The 23,301-nt window shown below is 35.8% G+C and overlaps 2 protein-coding genes across 2 annotated transcripts in view; one reads left to right on the top strand and one right to left on the bottom strand.

The window, feature by feature from the left end:
- LOC134857157 (protein FAM228B-like) overlaps positions 1–23,301 on the top strand; it is a 132,040-nt gene that overhangs the window by 99,962 nt on the left and 8,777 nt on the right. The gene's annotated exons all lie outside the window — the stretch shown is intronic.
- On the bottom strand, positions 4,225–23,301 carry LOC134854095 (uncharacterized; the record flags this gene model as incomplete). The annotated part of the gene is given in 2 exon segments (XM_063870204.1): positions 4,225–5,585; positions 22,981–23,301. Coding segments are annotated over 2 exon segments (1,167 nt in total). The 3' UTR covers positions 4,225–4,424.

Genomic DNA, 23,301 nt, shown 5'->3' with positions numbered 1-23,301 from the left:
AACCAAAAAATTTGAATGTCTCGATGAAGAGCATTTAGAACCCAATAGGAGGCAAGTGTTTGATTTTTGTGAACTTGAAATACTGATGCGCTGATGCGGGATGAAACCGTAATTTCAAAAATTGGACTTCGCCCAAAATCTTAGTTGTTTCTCCTAAAAAACGGTCAAAATTTCAGACATGGTTTTCTGAAATGCATAATTTTTCTGCAAAAGGCAGATCGTGCCCGCTAAACTAAAGAAAATGTTCAAAATTGAGTTTCTCGATTAAACACTCAACATGAGAATTGGCACGGTAACAATTGAGTAATGTCGAAAACTTCCAAGAAGCCGTCAAAGTTTCAAAACTAGCAACTGTTTGAAACCATAACTTTTTCTTAAACAAACTGGGCATAGCCAGCAATAAAAATACGTTGGCTTTCAACAACCTGTTGTTTTGATTAAACCTATGAGATCAGACTTAGCAGGATAGTTAGCGAGAAAAGTCCCAAAACCGGTCAATTAATCAAAAACATGACATTTCCGAGAATCATAGCTTTAAGCGTAAAAAATAGGACGTAGCCGCTTGAACAGAAAAGATTTACTCAGCCAATTGATCCCCAAAATCTCTTGGGGATTTAGGAGGGTAGTTCTCGAGAAAAGTCAAAATTTCAAAAATCGGTCAAAAAGTCAAAGTTTGTCTTTTCCGAAGGCAAAAATATTTTTGTTTGAAACAATTTGGGTAAAACCAAATGAAGGCGGTCTTTCTATGGATACCCGTTTTTGAAAATTGGTAGAAAGTTTTATGAGAAAAAAAGCTAAACTTTTTGCAAAAATTGATAAAATAAAAAACCCAATCCCCTACATTTTCAAAATACCTGTTTTTATCAAACAGTACTCAGAACTCTGCTGAAACTGGAGGTACCTGACTGATAATTTTTGATTGTGTTGTACTGATGCGGGATGAAACGCATAATTTCGAAAAACGGGCTCCGCCCAAAACTTTAGTTGTTTCTGTTTAGACCTTTTGAGAATTTGAAAATTTCCTCAAGACCTAAAATTTTTAATTCTACTTTTAAGACGTAGCCGTTTATGCACAGAAGCTTCATACACACTTTTGTCTCGATTAAACTTGTAGAGATCAGACTCGGCTGGGTAGTTTTCGAATAAAGTCAAAAAGTTTCTAAAAAACAGATACGAAATCAAACCATTAACTTTTCTGAAGGCTCTACTTTTTATCGGAAGTTTTCAGCGTGGCCGCTTATACAGTGAATTTTTTCTTGACCATGTTTTTCGATTGAACCCTAAATTTAGCTTTTGGGATAGTATTTTTCGAGAAAAATCAAGTTTCAAAAAAGGTTATAAAATTACAACTTTCTTTTTTTCTTGGGTTCAAACTTTTTGTTTAAAATAAATTGGGGCGTAGAAGTTTATGCAGCGGCGCTTCCCACAACAAGTTCTATTCATTGAAGTCATAAATTCAGATTTGGGAGGGTAAATTTTGAGACGAGTCAAAACGTTTGAAAAAATGTTCAAAAAGTCACAATTTTGACTTTTCCGAGGGTCATGTGAAAAAGTTTGGGCGTAGCCACTTATGCATGGGAGCTTCTCGTAAACCGCCCGTCCTTTTGAATAAAATCAGAAACAGATTTGGGATGGCGGTTTTCGCGAAAGTCCAACAAAACACCAAAAATGGAAAACTTGACTTTTCTGAGGGCCATAATTTTTAATGTAACAAATTTTGAGCATATGCGCTAAGGTAGAGGAGCGTCCCATAACCCGTCTTTTTGATTGAAATCAAAATCCCAGAGTTGTGAGGGTAGTTTTCGAGAAAATGAACAAAAAAAATCGAAGGCTGTAGAAAAAGGGGTAAGGTAAAAATAGACTAAGAAATTAAGCAGGCACGCAGGTGAATAGACGGATTTTCCATTGATATAAATTTTTTGAAAATTGGTAGAACAGTTTTTGAGAAAAAGAAAATTTTTCAGAAATGCAAAAATATTGGCAAAGCGTCCCAAAAAATTTTAAAAAATAAAAAACCCGATCCCATACAATTTCATAATATCAAACAAACCATGCAAAAAATTTGAATATCACATTGGCATTTGAACAAATTTTACGCAGCGGAAACAAGGCCGACAATTTTTGAGCAGACATCAGTTGAGCCGAAAAAAAAAACAGAAGTTTGAGCAGAATTTTCAAGCCCCCCTGAAACTAACTTGTTTTAACTATTACCCAACTGCATCTGATTCAACTGTATGTCAGCTGTGATTCAAATGTATGTCAGCTGCAGGTGATTCAACTGATTTTGCTAAACTAGTAGTTAACCCGCAAAAAATAGTCTACATTCCGATTTGATAACGCTTGCTACTCGCAAGCGTAAAGATTCAAAATTGTAGCAAGTTGACATTTTTTTAAGAATAGTTGTTCACGGGAAAAACAGTCTAGCTCCCAATTTCAAGACACTAGCTTTCACAAGTATAAAAAGGTATTTCGCTTGCGACAATTTTAAAGTTGTGGCGGTTTAATTATTTCCGAGTACGGAAAATTAACGCCTGCTATTTGCCAATTTTTTATTGAGGCTTGGGGTCAGCGGCGGGATCTAAACGACGACGCCTCTCAAGTGGTAGGTCCGAATCCTGGGCTTACCAGGGTGAACAAGGCGTCAACATAACGTTCAACATTGTCTTCGTTACACTACAAGCAAAAAGATCAGTTTCTATGCGCTAGAACACGATAGCAATGGTACATCCAGGAGAGTGCTTTCGTTTTATCAGTACCGTATTATTAAAACTGTATTTTTTGTACCGCATTATTAGAAGCGCATGTGTAATGTAAAATCGACTTTTATGTAAAATCGTTTTTTTTTATGGAACAACTGACACTAACAGTCTTTTGATATATTCTCAGTAAGCAGTTAAATGCCATATTAACCAATCAGAATCGAGATGAGAAAGCAAACTTAAGAAATAAAAAAATTTTAATTATTCATTTCTTCCTTGTCTCAATTCTGATTGGTTAATACAGTATTTGTCTGCTCACTGACGAGTATGAATACGTGGTTGTCTAAATACTTCTAGGTAACCCATTGCAACGCTACGGAGCAGTACAACAGTGCCGAAGTACAACAGAGTCGAAAATGAAAGTGATCAAAAGTGCCGAAAAATGATGATTTTCGGCACTGTTGAAAAATAAAGTTTTTTTTTGGCACTGTTGTACTTCGGCGCTGTCGTGCTGCCCTTAGAGTGGCGTGCAACAGTGCCGAAGTACAAGAGTGCCAAAAAAATTTATAGTTGAACACTTTTTCATTTTCGGTACTGTTGTACTTCGGCACTGTTCAACGCCACCAACGCTACTCACTGCATATCCACTAACTTCGTATCAACCCGCATACACGCGGCTTATATTCAATAGGAAAACAGTCTATGAGCAGAATGGTCTAAGAGCGGAAAAACAGACATATATTGGTTTAGACGGGCTTATCGATAAAAAAAATTTATTGGAATAGTCAATCCTACCAAGGAAAAGAATAAATTATACACTAAATGAGTAATTTCGTCAGGTTTTTTAATGAGTTTTAAAAAAATATAATTTGCTCAAGTTACTCAATTTATGCATAATCTATTCGTTTCTTGGGTAATATTGAAAATTCTAATACTTCTTTTTACCGATTAGCTAATAAAATTTAATATTTTTTTGTTTTTCTGCTCTTGGACCCATTCCGTTTGTGGCTCCGACTCCGGAAAACAGAATAGGAATCAATGTTTATAGCACCAGCGGATTTACTCCTCAGGAATTCGACCCCCTGCCGACCCAAAGGGTCCCCCTATGTACTATTTTGAGATATCCATTTTTGGTAAGGGACCCTAAAATTTTTCTGAAGTGCCTTCCTCGCCAGTGTATACTAATTTTGAGGGGAGAGCACGCGCCGCAAAACCTAATTTTTTGGTCCAAAATTTTCCAAAAACTGCCTAAAAACGCTTTTTTTGGCCCGTTTTTTTTCAGAATTTTGCCTGCGGCTCAGAAAATTTGTTAAAAATGCGCTTATTGTAGTGATTTAGGAGAACTCAGAAAATCAATCTGCTGGACCTAAAAAAAGGTCGACAAAAATTTCAAAAATTTTTGAAAACAAGCCCCCCCCCCCCTCGAGAAAATCCTAGATCCGCCCCTCATTTATTGCATGAAACATTTTCAAGTAAAACTCATCATCAGCATTTAATTTTGAAATGTGCAAATTTAACAACACGCCAAAAATCAAAAGTGCTTATTTTCAATTTTCCTGCATGTTATTTTCATTACGTCTGACTATTTTAAAACGTTTCAGTAAAACAGCAAATTAAATCTGCAAAGTTATATCTGCTCACGAATGGAGCTTGTCAGGATATTAGAAATCATATTATATCTGCTCACGAATGGAGCTTGTCAAGGATATTAGAAATCATAATGTTTTAATTGCGTATAGTTTTAACTAATTCTGCTATATTTCGTTCAAGCTCTCTTATCGAGTCGTGTCTAAGGTATGTTCTAACAAGGTTATTCTCTTCGGGAACCGAATTTCCATCAAAGATATAGCCTTTGTAAGCCAACAAATTGGTGAGGAAACTGTAATCAGAGCGTGCCGAATCGCTGAACCCGCTGGGCCAGTACAAAAGTCGGATTGCGTAAGAGCATCTATTGGCTAAAAATAACCCTTCTCCTGGGCTAGTAATTTTCCGGACACTACTTTCATGGTAAGCATCCAAGCAGCCCACATAATTATAGTAAAACTTGTTGAATACTTCCAAAGACGCTATTTTGCTTCTTTTCCCGTACTCAACCTCACTACTGAAGATCTGAACTCCCTGGTCCTGGAACTTGTTAAGAGCCAATCTATGAATGGCGAGATACGGCTCCTGCAGACCAGAAAGTCTACTTGTTATGTCATCAACTTCTGTGAAAGGAGTCAGCCAATCTTGATTAGATGACAGTCTGTACATCGGTATGAAATAAAGGTACTGTTGGTTCAATTCAGCGTTTTCTAGACACTCATGCAGCAAGTCGTAAGCCTCATTTGTAAGAAAAGCATTTCCATCCAATAAAACAAGCCAGTCAACGTCCAGATTGTGCGCAGCATGTCTTAGGGCTTCGTTTCTGGCATTGTTTATGTCTGTTGCATATTTTACCGCAAGTTTCGGGTCGTTTTCTATTAGCACCTTGAGTGTTTGCAGATTGAACTCAATATGAAGCCTATTCCGATCTCGAAGAAGATTAGAAATCACTCTTGATTCAGTTCGATTCACAATTCTATTAATGACCCATAAGTATTCACTGGAGCTTCGCATAGTTTCATGTTCCAAAATAAACTGCAAGTTTTTGGATCCTTGATCTCTTTGTTGTAATGGATAGAGACTGTTTCCAAAAATTCTGATGATTGCACTCCTGTGTTTTGCTTTCACATTGGATCCTTCTGAACTTAAATCTACGATATTCAACGGCGCTCGCAGCAACAAACTGTCTTTCAAATTCATAAAAAGTTTGTGAGTTTTCGGACTGAAAACAAGCAATGCTCCCAGGACTGAGATGAGAAGAAGTTTGTAAACCGATGAACGTTGTCTCCATCTTCGAAATCTCTAAAAAAAAGAAGAATTCATATCATATCGTCAAGTCATATCAGTCGATGAAAAACTTTAATTTGACTGTAATCAATAACTCCACTTTCGCGCAGAGGTTGCGCACCACTTATGATACAACACAAACATTGCATTGAAAGATAACAGATCAAAAATTAAACAAAGGCCAGTCAAAAAAACTATAAGAAATCGAGAAAACCACAATTACAAAATTTCCAGTATTTTATTTCCTATGATGTTAAATTTGAGGAAAACACATCCAGCAAAACAATCGCTGATGTGGAACGGGGTTGACATACATTTATCAAGTCGCAGCTAGGGCGATACAACTTGGGTAAATCACGATCGAGTGGGAAACTAAATTCGTGTCAAGAAAACTTTTGAGCTCTGAAGTTGTTTCTTTTGTTTCTAGAGGGGGGAAGGGGCGTAAAAAATTATGTTTACCTTCACATGACGCAAAATTAAGTCACTTGGTCGATAAATTATCAGCCGAAACTTTTGAGGTCAAAAAAAGATAGTTTGCGCCTTATACACCTGCTGGGCCTATAGAATTATAAAATCAATTTTAAATCAGAAGCTGAGTTTTCTTGTAACAAATTGGGAACTATTTTTTATTCTTAAATTTCTAACGAGTTTTTGTTGGAAACAATTTCTTGAAACAAAGTTATTTTCTTGGAATAAAAATAAAATGCATGGTTCTCGTTCAGAAAAATTCCAGTAGGAAATATGATCCCGCCGTTTTTCATGAGTCCTGTTCAAAAGCTCGTTTAAAAGTGTAGTCACGCTAGACCACTTGATTCTTACTCCAAAACACTTCAAGTGGATGAATACAAAACAAAAACTTGTTAGCTCTTCTTCACTAGTTTTGCTCGAAACTTTTCTTTAAAAACAATAAAAATTATCAATTCACTGGAAAAACTTAGAATCTACTTTAAGCAATTTTACTGTCTGAATTATAAAGGACCATTGGTAGTTTTGCCGGGACCAATCGTCTAATGAGGTTTTATATAGGACCATACGTCTAAACGAGTACCAAATTTATTTGAGGCCAAACCTTTTAGGCCAAAAAAAGATCACCCGTCAAAACTGCTAATTTACAATTTATAGCAGTAAATCAGAAAAAATTTGTGACTATATTAAAAAATGCTTATAGCACGTATGAATTATTTAGAGCATGTCTTGAAGTGTCAACTAAGCCGACAAGGCGATTAAACCCTATGGAATTTTGAGAGAAAGCAAGTTGAGGTATTACAATCAAAACAACCAGCGTGTAACGCACGTCAGGTGTTTCAAACTGATTATTGAACGTGAAAACTGCTTATACATAACTATATGAAAAAAAAATAGACATGCACCTGTAATAAAAAACGGGGGCATCTAACAACGCTTTCGAAATCAAACACTGAAAAAAAATTCAACTTTCAAATTAAATTGAGTAAAGTTCCTTTTTAAAATAAAATAGTCAAGTCTCTGAACTACTGTTTTTTTTCAACTAGAAAAAAAACACCTTAAAATGGCCGACAGCATACAACTGCACCTTCCATAATAACGATTTTATTGGCAAAATCACTGAATTCATGATTGAAACTCTTGTTTAATTTGTTTGTTCCTTTCATTAGCCCGTACGCATATCATTATTTACCATCAACAGATTAAACCAGAGTAACTATTTAAGAACATCAGACTTTTGATAGGTTAATTTTTCACTTAATGGAAAAAAATCAAATATCATAAACACAATTTCCAACAATTAAAAAATTGAGCAAAAATAGCAGGATGGAGGCCACCTCTGCAACTGCTGACAGAAATCTGACTTCACTCTACCAATGCGTCGACAACTTTAAATTTTGAAAAGTAGTTTTTTTTTCAAAATTCAACATTTTGAAACTTACTGCAAAAACATAAAAACGTCATTCCTCTAGAAATCTGTGTGGAGCACACAAATTTGGAAATATTACTATATGGTATACCTGAGAGTATTTTGACAGCACCCCACATTACGAGGCCAAACTGTGCACTGGATAGGAGCACAATTTTGTGTCCTTATGTTCCTGGATTCCAGAGACAAGTCTTTAAACATGTGAAAATTTTGTCGGAACGATCAAAGGAAAGTAAAGAACAAAAGAAGAACAAAAGGAGCGTCCTTGTTTGGCCTCGTAATGCACCAGTTTTGAGAAGTTCAAAATCTGTAACGGCAAATATTGGAAAACTAGTTGACTCGAGCAGTCAAAAATAAAAAAATAATTGCAACCTCAGAGAGTACCTTGAGATCACCCCATTAGCGGGTTGGGAATAAAACATTTCGTAAAAATTTTTTGTGATTTTTTTTCTATAATGTTGAAGAAACTTTATTTATCAAAAATTAAAACGGTTTTAGCAATCAGATTCCGAAGAAAAGTTTTCAACCCCTGAGACCACCCTGGCAGCACCTAGCTATATCTTAGTTTTGAATAAGCAAAAAAAAGGTCACATCTCGGAATTTAAAAGTATTTGAGCAGTCGCATTTGGTCAAAAGATTTGCAACTCCTCAGAGTACCCTAATAGTGCCCAACTAAAGAATTGGGAATTTATAGTTTTTGAAACTTTTGATTTAGTTTTTAAATAAAAACCGCATACATCTTCGTATTTAGCAAACTAAATAGATTTGGGTATAATTGGAGGTCAAAATTGCAACCAGTGATTACAAGTACTTAGTTTATCAGGAATTGGAATTGGCTAACTACCATGGAATTTCGGTCTTGGAATTGACCAATTCCAAGCTCAGGAATTGGAATTTAAAAATAATTAAAGAAGTGGTCTGGAATTGGAAAACAAATTGGATTGAATTTTTTAAAAATATGTCGCAAAAATTCTAGGACACGGTTTGGGCATGCCGGACGCGCCTCCCTAGGGACTAAGAACAACAACAAAAACAAATAACAACAACAAGCTACCAAAACAAGATGTTTAAAATGGTGGTATATAAACCAGCCGAATTATCAACCAGCCGAAAATACGTGAGTGTTCTGTAATAATTTTGTAACAATTATGCAACAGTTACGAAATTTATGCATTTTTTTTTTTCATTTTTGCTGACTGATATACTCCGCGCGTTTTTAGTTGGTTTATTTACTATCATTGAAAAAAACAGAAAATGAATTACAGTAGTATTGGAAATGAGATTAGATTAAGGTGTAAAAACAGATAGTTGGTGGCTAAGCAAGCAGCACACAATGTTCCAACCACTAAGATAAATAATAAAAATTGAAATTAAAAATGAAACATATTTTTTAAAAAAATTTTCTTGAGTACCCGTTGAATTTTTGAAGTGACATTGAATTAAATTAAGTGTAACAGCAAAAATCAGATTCAATTTTGCTTTAAAAATTGAAAGAATTGAATTAGAAATAAATCGGACTCAAATTCACTGTCATCAAGTTCAATGTCATCAAGTTGATTTGAATATCAAAAAAGTCAGACCAGTGTTATGAAATTTTTTGGATTTTAAGCACTGGTCGAAGCAATAAATAACAAGAACAATCATCAGTCTGCTTTGGAATGTTTCAAGCACAATTATCGGTTCAATATCTGTCATTTGACCCAAAATTTCCCCCTGTACTTTTCAAGCCGAATATGAATTTCAACTTACTCGTGATAGGGCGTTAATTTTATGCAGCATCGAAAAGCTATTAGAAAATGAAAATTGGAAGAATTTGATATCCAACTTAAAATGGGTTAAATACCACGACAGCAGTTGTAACATTTTGAAGTTAAATGGACCCAAAATTTACATAGCTTTATTGCAAACTGAAGAACGGGAATTTAGCTAAAATAACAGTACAAAATGAATTAGCTCAGTCAATCTTGGCTGTTTGTTCAGAAAGGGTTCGTCGCCGACTATCTTTGTTTTGAAACCAGATGTAAAATTTAATTTCATAATTTCGCTCAAAAATGTTGGCGCCGAATATAAAATGCGTGATTATTTGCTCAAAAATTTTATGTTCTAAAAATGAAAAAAAAATGACAACCCCGAAGAAATATCTCTCCGGCCCTGATTGATGAGAGGAAGGAGCTGTCCCGCTAACTGACCCCCTTCACCAAATTACACTACTAAATATGATGTGGCAGAAAAAGTGGCAGACGCAGACAGAACTTTTTCACAGGACTTCTGATGGTGAAGTCCCATTTGACACAAGGTTCATTTGTACCCAAATGAAAAATCGGTCCCATTTGTACCAAAATTATTCAACTCTTTTTCTGATTGGTCGAATTGTGAGCCAACAAATTATTACATTAATTTTCTACTGTTCAAACAGAAGAAAACTAAACAGCAGATTAGTGACTGCCGCAGTCTCGCCAACGTGTTGCGAGCTTGCCAACAGAGGGTAGGAATCTATACGAAAATTAGAGCCGGTTATCGCCACCGGCGACCTTAAACAAGAGCTTAAAATAGTCGGCTTAGTAGTCATACTTTTGGTACTAATGCGATAGATTTTTATTTTGGTACAAATGGGACTGATTTATCATTTTGGTACTTGTGAACACCCACCCTTTGAAACTTTTGATTTAGTTTTTAAATAAAAACCGCATACATCTTCGTATTTAGCAAACTAAATAGATTTGGGTATAATTGGAGGTCAAAATTGCAACCAGTGATTACAAGTACTTAGTTTATCAGGAATTGGAATTGGCTAACTACCATGGAATTTCGGTCTTGGAATTGACCAATTCCAAGCTCAGGAATTGGAATTTAAAAATAATTAAAGAAGTGGTCTGGAATTGGAAAACAAATTGGATTGAATTTTTTAAAAATATGTCGCAAAAATTCTAGGACACGGTTTGGGCATGCCGGACGCGCCTCCCTAGGGACTAAGAACAACAACAAAAACAAATAACAACAACAAGCTACCAAAACAAGATGTTTAAAATGGTGGTATATAAACCAGCCGAATTATCAACCAGCCGAAAATACGTGAGTGTTCTGTAATAATTTTGTAACAATTATGCAACAGTTACGAAATTTATGCAATTTTTTTTTTCATTTTTGCTGACTGATATACTCCGCGCGTTTTTACTTGGTTTATTTACCAAAATGAAAAATCCGTCCCATTTGTACCAAAATTATTCAACTCGTTTTCTGATTGGTCGAATTGTGAGCCAACGAATTATTTCGTTAATTTTCTACTGTTCAAACAGAAGAAACCTAAGCAGCAAAATAGTGATCGCCGCAGTCGCGCCAACGTGTTGCGAGCTTGCCAACAGAGGGTAAGACTCTATACGAAAATTACAGCCGATTAACGCCGCGAAGCGCGCGTAGCGTGCCCACCGGCGACCTTAAACCAAGAGCTTAAAGTAGTCGGCTTAATACTCTTAGGCCAATTAAATATTTTTTGGTACTAACGCGATTGATTTTTCATTTTGGTACAAATGGGACTGATTTATCAGTTTGATACTTGTGAATACCCACCCCAAAACGTCTGCAGCTGCAAATTTAACAATTATTTTTGCGCCAAAACGTCTAAATTGCAAATTTTCATGCTCAAAATCTTTAAGTGTCACTTATGATTGTGAACGTTCGCCGTTCAATTTTTAATTGCCGCACTTAATATGTTGAAAAATGTTAATATTTTCGGCACTGTTGAACTAAGTTTTCATTTTCGGCACTGTTGAACTAATTTTTTTTCGGCACTGTTGTACTTCGGCACTGTTGTACTGCCCCCCGAATCGGAACAAATTTTATATTTCAAGGGTTTCATTATGAAAGAAGGAAAATATTGCTTCATTTAATTCATTTCAATTGAACGGCAATTGATTTTTTTCAAAGGACTTTCGGCTAATTTTGTTTTCGGTCCTTCGCCAAAAAAATTTTCGCCCAAACGGTCTTTCGAGCATAAGAATAGCCCCCCAAATCGAACTCTAGCATCGGATGCAGCCAATGGACATATTAAATTTTTATTTTTTTTTTAAATTCACATTTGAATTTTAATTTAGTTTTTGCTAGACAATTCGTGTTTTGATTTAAAAATTTTCCCGGGCCTGAAGCAACTGGGCCGGGTCGGCCCGGGCTTCAAATTCAGGCTCGATTCCAACTCTGAATCTGTCTCATGGTTCTGATGATTGACTTTTAGTCTAACTTAGAGAGTAGAACTAATAACTAGATCTAAGAATAAAAGTTTTCATTAAATTAGCGAAAAGCTTAGTTTTGCACAGAACAAATAATTTTTGAAGTTTTTTTTTTAATTCCTTGGCAATGAAAAGTTTTTTAAAAGAGAAAAAAAATCAGCAAAAACATCCGAGAATTTATCTGATTCATTTTTCATTTTGTACGTTTTTCATTTTTCGATTGCAACTGTAGTCGGTTATGTCTAAATCACTGATGTCCTATGCATTCGTATAGTTTTCTCGCAGTGTGGTCTCTGTTAAGACAACCGCGTATTCGTACTCGTCACTAAGCAGACAAATACCACATTAACCAACCAGAATCGAGATGAGCAAGCAAACTTACGAAATAAAAAATTATTAATTATTCATTTCTTCCTTGTCTCGATTCTGATTGGTTAATAAAGTATTTGTCTGCTTACTGACGAGAATGAATAAGCGGTTTTCTAAATACTGCTACGTAACCAGTGTTCTCATCACATCGCAAAAAAAACGACCTAATTTGAGTTAACAAAAAAACCTGTTTTTTGTATTTTTTATCAATGCGGTCGGCTTCCCAGTTGTATATACAAGCAAATGAACGAAAAACTCAAAGTGTTCAAGAAGTGTTTTGTTGGTTTTTTAACAGGTAGATGTAAGAAACAAAAATTTTACGAACCAAAATTTGACGAAATGACAATCGTTCTGTGGTAAGACAAAGAGTAAGTCTCATTGATAAATCGAAAAAATTTTGCACCAATTCGCGTAAGAAGAAAAACTCAATACACACAAGCAGAATAAATTCTAGTGATATGAGCAAAATTTTCATCGATGACTTAAAATGTTGATCGGTATTTAGACACCTGAATACAACTGACGAATACTATTGAACTTCGACCAGAGCAAATAACGGATACAATTTTTTCCTCTTTCATTCTTCTAAATAAGGAAGGCACAATTGATCAGCAAAAGGGGCGGATCCAGGATTTTCTCGAGGGGAATTTTTTTTATTTTCCAAGTTTTTGAAAAAAAAACTTTTTTTTAGCTCGGGCACTTTTTTTCTGAGATTTCAGGGCATTTTTTAGAAGGTGTCACAAAGAGTTTCGGATTGGTTGACCTAAACATGGATGTCGTAAAATAGTACCAAAGGGGGGACTTTTCAGCGAACCACATTAAATGCTGTTTTTTCCCTAGTTAGTATATTGATCAATTTAGATTTGCAAGAATGTAAATGCATAAAACTGGATGTTCTTGTGATGGGTTGATTATTAATGGTCCAAATGATTTCACACGAAATCAAAAAAGTATTATTCAATAGTTTCAATTGACTTCCTGTTTCAACTTGCTTGGCCCCAAAAGAGTTATATTTTACTCGATTGAAAAGATATTTCAACTGCGCTTCCTGAAAAGAAGCTCGACTGCTGGACTAGACAAAAAGACCTGACAAAAAATACGGTTACATAAAATTGTTAAAACTTTAATAAAAATTAAGTTTTTGACTAACATTTTGCGTTTTTAGACCCCCCCCCCCCCTCCACCCTCCCCCATATTCTCCCTTGAGTGACGACAAAAAATCAGCCGGTCGAAAAACGAAAACAGTTTTTCCTCTCTGTGAGTTGTTACTTTTAAAACCAGTTGTCATATGTCGAATTAATTATGCCTTATGACGAAAGAGAGAAAAACTGCCATAATAAATGGCAGTAGATTGAAGAATATATAGTCATTATAAATTCTCAAATTTCATGGAGTTTTTTTTAATATTTCAATAACGATGGACAAACTTAACAGTTATAAATAAAGCTAACTACAGGAATTGCAATGGCTGACTGCATGTTGAATATACACATGATGTGATGGTATTTTTAAAGGCTGTGGATGTAGCAATGGAGAATCGAAAAAGTAAAAAACAACTCAATCTGTTGTTAAAGCATTACTTCACTTCACTACGTGGACAGGTGCGCCAGACTAATCTGTTGAGTCGGAAATATTCTCCTGAAATCTCCTCTACTTCTTTTTTTTATTATTACCCCCCCCCTCTATTACTAAGTGCGAGAAGAAAGCGCTAAGATGGAGGTAAGTTGCGTCTTTAACTTAAATTTTCCAGTAGTTTAAATTAGTTTTCTAAACTTACTTGAGCAAGTTGGGTATCTTTTCTAAACATTACCAAGTGCCATGGTTAACTGTCAAGATCTTTGAAGATCCTGGAAGGTCTTGAAAGACCTTGGAAGACCTTGGAAGATCTTGGAAGATCTTGGCAAGATACCCATGTTATTTGGATAGTTTAAGACTAACCATTATCTTGGCAAGAATATCCAAGTCCAAATTAGGGATAATTAATGGGTGCTTCAAATTTGCTTTAAAAAATCTAAAAATCTAAGAAATTATCAAAAAAGTAGTAGATCAGGAATCTCTTGTAACTGTGCAAGGCGACCGTCGAGACAATTCCCATTTGTTGGTCTAGAAAAACTGCTTTCAAAAAGCGGATATTTTTTCTTTCGGACTAACCTGACATCTCCCCCCCCCCTCCCCAAGCTGTTTGGGGAGGAGGATGTACCTGCTTCTATGATGAATTTTCCGCCAAAAAAATGAGACTTTGAAATCGAATTAAATCCAGCTTAAACTTTTAACTCCATATTGAAATTTAGATAGAAATATCTTAACTTGATCTATCTGAGGGTCTTTTTCAAATTGATACTGTTTTAGAAATCAATTTTATGCAAAAAAAATGTTTCCGAAAAAAGAATCAAAGTTAAAAAAAGACCCCTGATAAATCCTTCAAACTTTCAAAATGCTCAATTTTGTGGCTGAAATGTGCATTATAAAATTAAGTAAACATCAAAGAATAATAAATTGATCAAAAAATAGTAAAAAATCTGAGCTCTCCCAAAGCACTGTAGAGACACTGTTTTGGCCACATTTTCCGCACCACATTTTCATTTTTTAACCTCATTTTCTGGTCGGCAGGGGATCGAATCCCTAAAAGGGGGGCGAAGTAGAGAAGATGAGTGTACTATACTCATTTGCTCAAATGAGTGTAGATTTAGCGCCTGTGGGCGATTGGCTCACCCATTTATTTGGTTCATATTTTAAATTCAGTTTCTTATTTGAAAAGTAATCAATAACCTCATTCACTTATAACCCTACGCAGCATCAAATATGCCAGAAGTTTATTTTTGTATGTTGATCGACAAGCTACAGAAACTGGGACTATGCGGCGACGCAACTTATGGGCAAAACTGAATCTGAGCAAAGATAGACCACCCACATATAGGCAGAAGCTACAGTTTTTGCAAGAAGATCTGTAAGGTAGTTGTGTCGAATTGAAAAAAACTAAAAAGGAGATCTGCAAAAACGATCTGCAGAGAAATTGCAGAAAACTAGAACAAGCTGAAATTAAAATTAGCAGATTTGAAATGAACTTTTCTAAGTTCGCATAATTTTGACAGCTCTCAATTGAAGCAAACTTTATTATTTAATTACTTTATAATTGTAATATTTTATCACGTTTTTTACAAATTGCAGTGGTAAAGAAAGGCAATTATAACTTGGCTTAAAGTAAGTTTCTTTTTTTTTGTATTATGAGATAATTTTCGTTAAATTCTCTGAACCGACAAACTTTTTGAAATTACTATTTTTTCCTCTGTTTTTTTTTATCCTCTGAAGTAAAAAGTTGGCCGAAAGTCCGTTGATGCTGAGACAACTTTGAGTGACAAGCCAATATATTTTCTGGGTAGCAGGAGGTAGTTAATGGAAAAACGAAGGGATTATCAACAATTTAATCAAAATAGTTAGTTAAAAATCTCAACAAAATAGTTTGCTGTCGGCCAAAAGGCACAAAACTTCCGATTTTGGAAAATACATGTTTGGAGCAAATCATTCTTTTTCTTTCTTCCTAATCGAAATTTATCTGTCTTCAAATAAAATACTTGACTTAAATTAGTTTTCTTATTTACCTTACCTTTTTTTTTATAAATCACGTTTTTAAATCACTCAAACAACACGAAGAGCGAACGCGAAGAAGTCGAAGCGAACGCCACGAGTCCTACCGAAGGACAATTACAACTTCAACTAGAAGAAACGCGAGCAAAAACCCCACGAATGACCGCGGCAAAAGAAAGAAAACTGTAAAGCTTTCAAAGACAGCTCGTTAGGACGCACGATAAATTAAATGAAATGGTCGACGATAAACGAAGATCCTGTCTTTTGAAATCAGAATTTGAGAAAATTTTAAACGTTGTAGAAAAGTATGAAAAAAGGCACACAAAATTGACGCCAAGTAGGGAAAAATGCACTTTCGACGGAGTCTGAACAAAACAAAAACGCATACTGTTCTGAAGATTTCGTCAAAGAAATCAATGAGTATTTGTAGATCACTGGAAAAGCCGAAGCGCTTGGCAGTACCTTAGCAGCTCAATCCCTATACAGTTCAAGATTGAGTCACGGACCAGATTCTGTCACACGCGAATACCCAGTCAAATGATGAAGAAGTACTCCGTCTCACAGAGATGGTTGCTCAACTGGAGCTGGAAAACACAAAAAAAAGTATTGTGAAAAACTGTCAGAATTCAAAATTCTAAACGCTGAAGAAACAGCGCGATTGAATCAACAACTTAGCAACATGACTTTGTCGATTGCCGACAAACAATCAGAACTCGCAAGTAAACGACTGGTGTCTTCGGGCTGGAGCGGTAGACACATATTTCCAGACAAAAATTTAGTAATTTTTGACGAAGAGGATCAAAGAGACTACACCGACGACTGGGTAAATCACTCAGCCAAACTGACGAACCGCAAAAGAATGCTTCGAAGTATGAAATTGAAGTCGGATCGAATAGGCAACAAGAAGATCGACGTCACGACAGATACTGAGATGATCTGAGCAGCGAGTTCAGATATCGGAGTTTACCCAAACCTAGCTTAACAAAATTAAAAATGCAATTTTTTGTAGAAAAACCATTGGAATGGCCGGAGTGGTCAAGATTGTTCACGGCCACAGTGAATAACGACAACATCGCCAAAAGCGAAAAAATGTATTATCTGAGGAGCCATCTACCTGGAAAAGCAAAGCAGATACTAACGAGACTAAGCTTCGATGGCAGCCTATACGAACATGCTTGGAAACTGTTGTCCGGACATTATGGCCAGCCACACATCATATTGGACTCTCATTTCAAGTTAGTACAGAAATTTTCAGTGATCAAGATGCACGACTCTTACCAAATATCGAAGCTCGAACATCAACATGATTCTCGCTTAACTCCCTCCCGATCTGAAAGAAAAACAGACATTCTTTATTATTAAAAGAAGACACTCAAAACCAAATTTTGCTGAACAGCGTGAACGGTTAACTGATGTGGCCTTAGTGCACAATCAGTTAATTTCAAAAATAAATCATGAATCCAGAAGTGCAACTGGATCCTGGAAAAAATACAATCAAGGCAATTCCAAAGAAGGAAAAGCCAGAACCTATATAACAGAAGACAAGAGATAGCTGAATAAAAACGCAGATCAATGTTTGTACTGTCACATAGGAATTTAAAAATTGTGAAACTGTCTTCAAAATGATAAACATGAGACGACCATATGAAGTTCTGAAGAAAAATAGATTGTGTTTTGGAGGCTTGGGCAAGACACATAGTATCAAGGATTGTAAAGTCAGTCCATGTGGGATCAGTGGTTGCGACAAAAAGCACAATCATCTGTTACATGAGCAAAAGGGAAATTACAGAACTGATGTACAACAACAGTCGAGTAACTCTAATAGTATGCCTGCAAGTAGTGGTTTACTTCCGATTGTAAGAGTAACACCAATTAACCCATGCACAGGTAATTCAATGGACACTTGCGCTCTGCAAAATACCGGATCGACAGTGACACTAACTGACAAAAATCTCAAAGAAATGTTGAAATTGTCATCAAAAGAATACGGACGAGAACTTTCTGGAACGAACAGTGCGATCAGCATCAGTGAAAAGTGACAACCAGAACACATCAACTGTTTGGTATATCTCGATTTGTCACTTGGATCAACCAGCTATGATTACAGGATTTATGAAAGAAGATTTCCTCACTTGTCAATATTACCAAATTGCAAAATATGCCTACTCTGAAGTGAAACTGATAATTGATCAGGACAATTTCAGTCTGATAACACCAATTGAGTATAAGCATCAAAACAAAAAAGACCCATGGGACTAAAAACACCACTTGGATGGTCACTAAGTGGTACATTGGGACAACAGCAAGATAGGAATTGCTAAGCCGAATCTTATTTCTGTTCTGCAGAGGAACAACTAGCTAACGAAGTTGTACAATGGTGGGCGATAGAAAGCTACGGTTCCTCAAAAAATGTTGAGTCGTTATCTGGATAAAAAAGAACAGCTCAACGGATTCTCGAACCCAATAACTACGGAAGTGTACTGGGACAGCTTGGATTGTTGCAGAGCAGACTCGGCAATGACTTTAGAACTGAAGAGAAAAATACCGAAACAATCAAAGCAGATCTCGAAAATGGTTTCATCGGGAAAATGTCTCAAAACGATATTGCCGAAAAAATGAAAACAAAAAAATTTGGTATCTACCACATCATCCCATTTTCACCCACATAAGCTAGGCAAAGATAGAAGAGTTTGCAATGCAGTATCGAAGTATCAAGGTACCTCTTTAAACGATAACTTAATACCTGGACCTGATTTGTTGCAGAAACTTGTTGGGACTTTGTTCAAATTTCAATAAGGAGCAGTTGCGCGCACAGCCGACATCAAACAGATGTTTCTTCAAGTAAAAAAAAAGAAGATGACACTCACTGTCTGATATTTCTGAACTCAGATGTTTAAAACGAAAATGAAAGGATTGTTATTTACAAATACAATCGACACATATTTGGTGCTAGAAGTTCATCAACTTGTGCATACTATGCATTAACAAGAATTCTTGAATTGGATAACTTATATCAGTTGTCAATACTTTTTTACAACATGGTTGATTTGATATTTTCATCGAATGACCAACTGGAGACTGAGAACCTCAAAAATCAAGAAGTTGAAATCTTGTCAACAGGTGGTTTCAACTTGACGAATTTTTCCAAAGCAACACTGAAGAATTGTCTGAAACCACCAAAGAAAAGGAAGCGTCGATACTGGGACTCGGTTGGAGGACCGATTCAGACACTTTAGCAGGAGTTCGATTGAAGGACAACCCAGTTGAGGGATTCTCTCAAGTAGACCTTCTTAGCGTAGTTTCCTCATTATAAGACCCATTAGAACTTTTGTCACCTTTTACAATTCGGTTCAAAAATGTTTTGAAGAAGTTATGGAAGCAAGATGGAGTGCATTGTAATAGGATAATACCTGAAGATATTGCAGAAGAAGATGATTAATGGAAAAAAGAATTCGTTTAAATCAAAGATATTGCAATCCCAAGAATATACTTCAATTTCGTACCAAATTAACCAACCCTCTTGTTGCAGACGCGTCACTTGAAGGCTTATGCGTGGTTGCATACTTCTGTACATCAGGTGGAGATGAAATTAAAGGTTTATCTTTTGTTGTTGTCAAAACAAGAGTGTCACCAAAGAAGCAATTGAGCATATCAAGGCAGGAGTTGCAAGCAGCAGTGATCGCTACCAGAATCAAAGACAACATACTGGAGTTGCACCAAAGCATAGTAAACGAAGTATACATGTGGTGGGACTCTAGTACAGTATTGGCTTGGTTGTCTTCTGTAAAGAAGTTACTAGTTTTTGTGGCGAACATGGTCGCGGAGATCTTAGACTCTACAAGTGTCAATTCATGGAGACACGTGAAAAGAGACTTGAATCCAGCAGAACTAGGAACAAGTGGTCTGACAAAAAATCAGATACTTCATAGCACTTGGTTACATGGGCCGACCTGGATCAAAAGTGAAGATCAGTGGCCAAAGAAACTCAAAATCAAGGATATTGAATTCGAAGAAGTCGTCGAAGAAACTTGCAATTAACTTACAATCATTGAACCTTTGGCCACTTGCCATAGGTTCAGTATTTTCGAAAGACTTCAAAAAAAAACAATTGCTCATTGCATAAGTGCAGTAGAAAAAAACAAACCGAAGAACTTGATCATCACAGCTGAAGAAAATATGAAAGCAACAAAAGCAATCTTCAGATCAGTTCAACAAGAGTTTCAAGAAATCAAAAATTGAATCCATTCCTAGAAGCTGATGGACTACTGCGAGCAAGAGGCAGACTATTGAAGTCAAATGACTCGACATTCGCAAAAAAGCATTCAAAATTATTGGATGGCAAGCATCATGTCACAAGGTTTCTTCCGAGAAACGAACACTTAGAAAATCATCACGTGAGAATTAAACAACTCAAAAGTATGGCTGAAGAAAACTACTGGATTTTCGGTGTCTGAAACAAGCTAAGATCTTTAAAAACCAACTGTGTTCCTTGTCAAAAAACTTCTCAGAAAAGAGAACACCCTATGATGACAGATCTACCCGAAATTGGGGAGGGTTCTCATGCTTGAAGGGCCGAATGCTTGAAAAATTTCAACCAATCAAAATCGCTAAGCGTTTCAATTGGTTGAATGCCTTTCTCACAAAATCGAAGTCAATATTAACAGAAAATGTATTACATCAGTGGAAAATAATCGAAAATATTACAAATTGCGGGTTACAACTGCATTACTGTTCAGATAATCATCAAGAGTAATGAGTTCAAAATAATAAGAATTTTTCAGTCTTGAAAACTTATCTACTTATTATATAATCGGTCAATAATAACACTAATGGCCGGGATTTATTTTCTTACTTTGAGATTTTTGTGATTTATTTTGAGATTTTGAATACTCAATTTTGATTGGCTGAAAGCAAGCTAAAATTAATTTCAAGCATTCGGTCCTTCAAGCATGAGGGACGCCTACCCCGAAATTAGAATGGACTTCAGTAGACCACTTAAAAACACCAGAGTGGACTACTTCGGACCCATCAATGTAAAGGTAAAAAGATCTTCGGAGAAAAGCTGAATATGTCTGATGACTTGTCTTACCACAAGAGCGGTACACTTAGAAGTTGCACAAGACCTGTCGACAGAAGCAGAGTTGAATTGTTTGTTTCGGTTTATTGCGCGAAGGGGCAAACCACATCTCATCATCAGTGACAATGGAACAAACTTCGTGGGTACCAATAATCACCTGAACGAGCAGATGAAGGAATGGAAAATAAAAAAGCGATACATTGAGTGGAGGTTCAACCCCCCCCCCCCACAATGCTCCACACTTTGGAGGAGTTTGGGAAAGACTTGTGAGAAGTGTCAAGAAAACCATGTCTAATGTCTTAGAAACACAGAATGAAGACATCCTAAAAATCACTGCACTATTTGCATCGTGGAAGTAACCCTAAATCAAAGACCACTTACAGCCGTTTCGGATGACATTGAAAGTTATAAGGCGATAACCCCAAATAATTTCTTGGATCGTCTGGGTCAGAAACGTTTCGAATCTACTCAAAGGACTAAAAAGGTCACGAGAGGAACCTGTAAGCAGCCCAAACAATTGAAAATCAAATCTGGCACAGATTTCAAGAGGACTATACTCCGATGCACTGAATAAGAACTAAATGGTTCAAAGAGTCAAAGAATGAGCTTAATGAAGGAGACCTTGTGTGTATAATTGACCAACAAATATTCACAGACAAGTTTCAATTAGGAAGAATAGTGAAATTAAACTATAGTGAAGATGACATCAATAGATCAGCAGAAGTGAAAACGAAGACTGGAATGTAAAAACGACCCATAAATCGACTCGCCAAAATACTAAAAGATGATGAAAAATTAAATTGAAAGTTTGAGTCAACTATCGTTTCCACTTTTGAAATGGCAAATTCCGCTGTAGTTTCTGCCGATAGTCATGTTATTTGATTAGAAAATTGTTATAATACCTACTATTCAGTTATTCCCAACGTTACATTTATTTATTTCTCGGGCTTAAAAACTACAAACTGGCAGACCCGAATTGATTTGAAAACCCTTCGAAAATTTACTCATGTTTTTATTATGTGCGGAGGTAATGACGCATGTGATCATTCACATAAGGATATACGCTCAAAACGAGTGGGCAAAATTACCCGTAATATGAAGATCTTTACTGACCCAATACCCAAATGGAAAATACTCGTTGTGTCAGTTCTTCCACGGGAATCATGGGACATTGAAATAAGCATCCTAAATACCTTCTTGAAGAAGAAGTTTAGACTGAACTTCGTACAATTGCACGTGCATCCCGATTACAAGTCGTACGCAGACAGAACGCCTTAAAATGAGGGTATTTATCACACAATGCTCACACGAGTCTCTTATTAGACGAAAATAACTGTGTAATAAATTTCAATAACTTACTGATCTTGTTGGGGCGGTGGCATTCAACTTCGAAGATTTACCCATTTCATTGTCTTTTGCACAAATTTTTTGCTGAATTTTTATTTGACTTATCAGATATTGTATTTAATAATAAGAACATTTTGGCTTTTGATGCCAAAATAGGGCCGACTATAAAGGCCTCTGCGGGCGATTGGCTTACCCATTTATTTGGTTCATATTTTAAATTCAGTTTCTTATTTGAAAAGCCAAATACGTTATTCACTTATAACCTTACGCAGCATCAAATATGACAGAAGTTTATTTTTTTACGTCGACAAGCTACAGAAATTGGGATAATCGGGCGACGCAACTTATGGGCAAAACTGAAACTGAGCCAAGATAAACCACCTACAAATAGCCAGAATTTACGGTTTTTGCAAGAAGATCTCTAAAGCAGTTATGATGAATTGAAAAAAAACTAAAATGGAGATTTGCAGAAAATATCTGCAGAGAAGTTGCAGAAAACCAGAACAAAGTAAATTTAAAATTAGCAGATTTGAAAAGAACATTTGGAAGTTCGCATAACTTTGACAATTGGAAATTTCTCATAATTCTCAATTGAAATTTCAAATTTCTATCATTTAAATACTTTATGATTTTAATATTTTATTACGTTTTATTTTAAGTTGGAGTGGCAAGGAAAGGCAATTATAAGTTGACTTAAAGTAAGTTTCTTTTATTATATTATCAGAACGCTCCGTTAAATTTCCGAATCGAATTTTTTTTGAAATAACGATTTTTTCCTCCGTTTTTATATTATCCTCTGAATTAAAAAAATTGGCTGTAAAATCTGTTGACGCTGAGACAACTTTGAATGACAAGCCGTGAGAGTAGAAAATTTATTTAAACTACAAAAATATTCAAGTCAAATACGCAACTTACCTCCATCTAAGCGCTCGTTTCCTTCTCACAATTAGTGGAATCAAATTTTAGTTCAACAGAACAGAAAAGTGGTGCCAGTCGCTGATGAGCGAACACAGGTAAATGTGAGATAAGTTCTAAGTGTTTATGACTTCGGATCGATTTGGGTTTCTAGTTGACAAATGGCGATGGTTTATGATAATGAACTTTGAGCTGCTAATTGGTGATGATAAAGTAATGAAAAAAGCGGTCAGAAAATAGTTTTTTTTAGACTTCTGAATTCAATTTTTCTCATTCGTATCTGGCAAATGTCACAAACAAAAACATCAGAGCTTTTTCTTT

The sequence above is a fragment of the Symsagittifera roscoffensis genome, chromosome 1, assembly GCF_963678635.1.
Source record: "Symsagittifera roscoffensis chromosome 1, txSymRosc1.1, whole genome shotgun sequence".
In the NCBI taxonomy this organism is placed as follows: Eukaryota; Metazoa; Xenacoelomorpha; order Acoela; family Convolutidae; genus Symsagittifera; species Symsagittifera roscoffensis.
The sequence above is the reverse complement of the archived record's forward strand: the minus strand, read 5'-3'. Positions and strand labels throughout refer to the sequence as shown.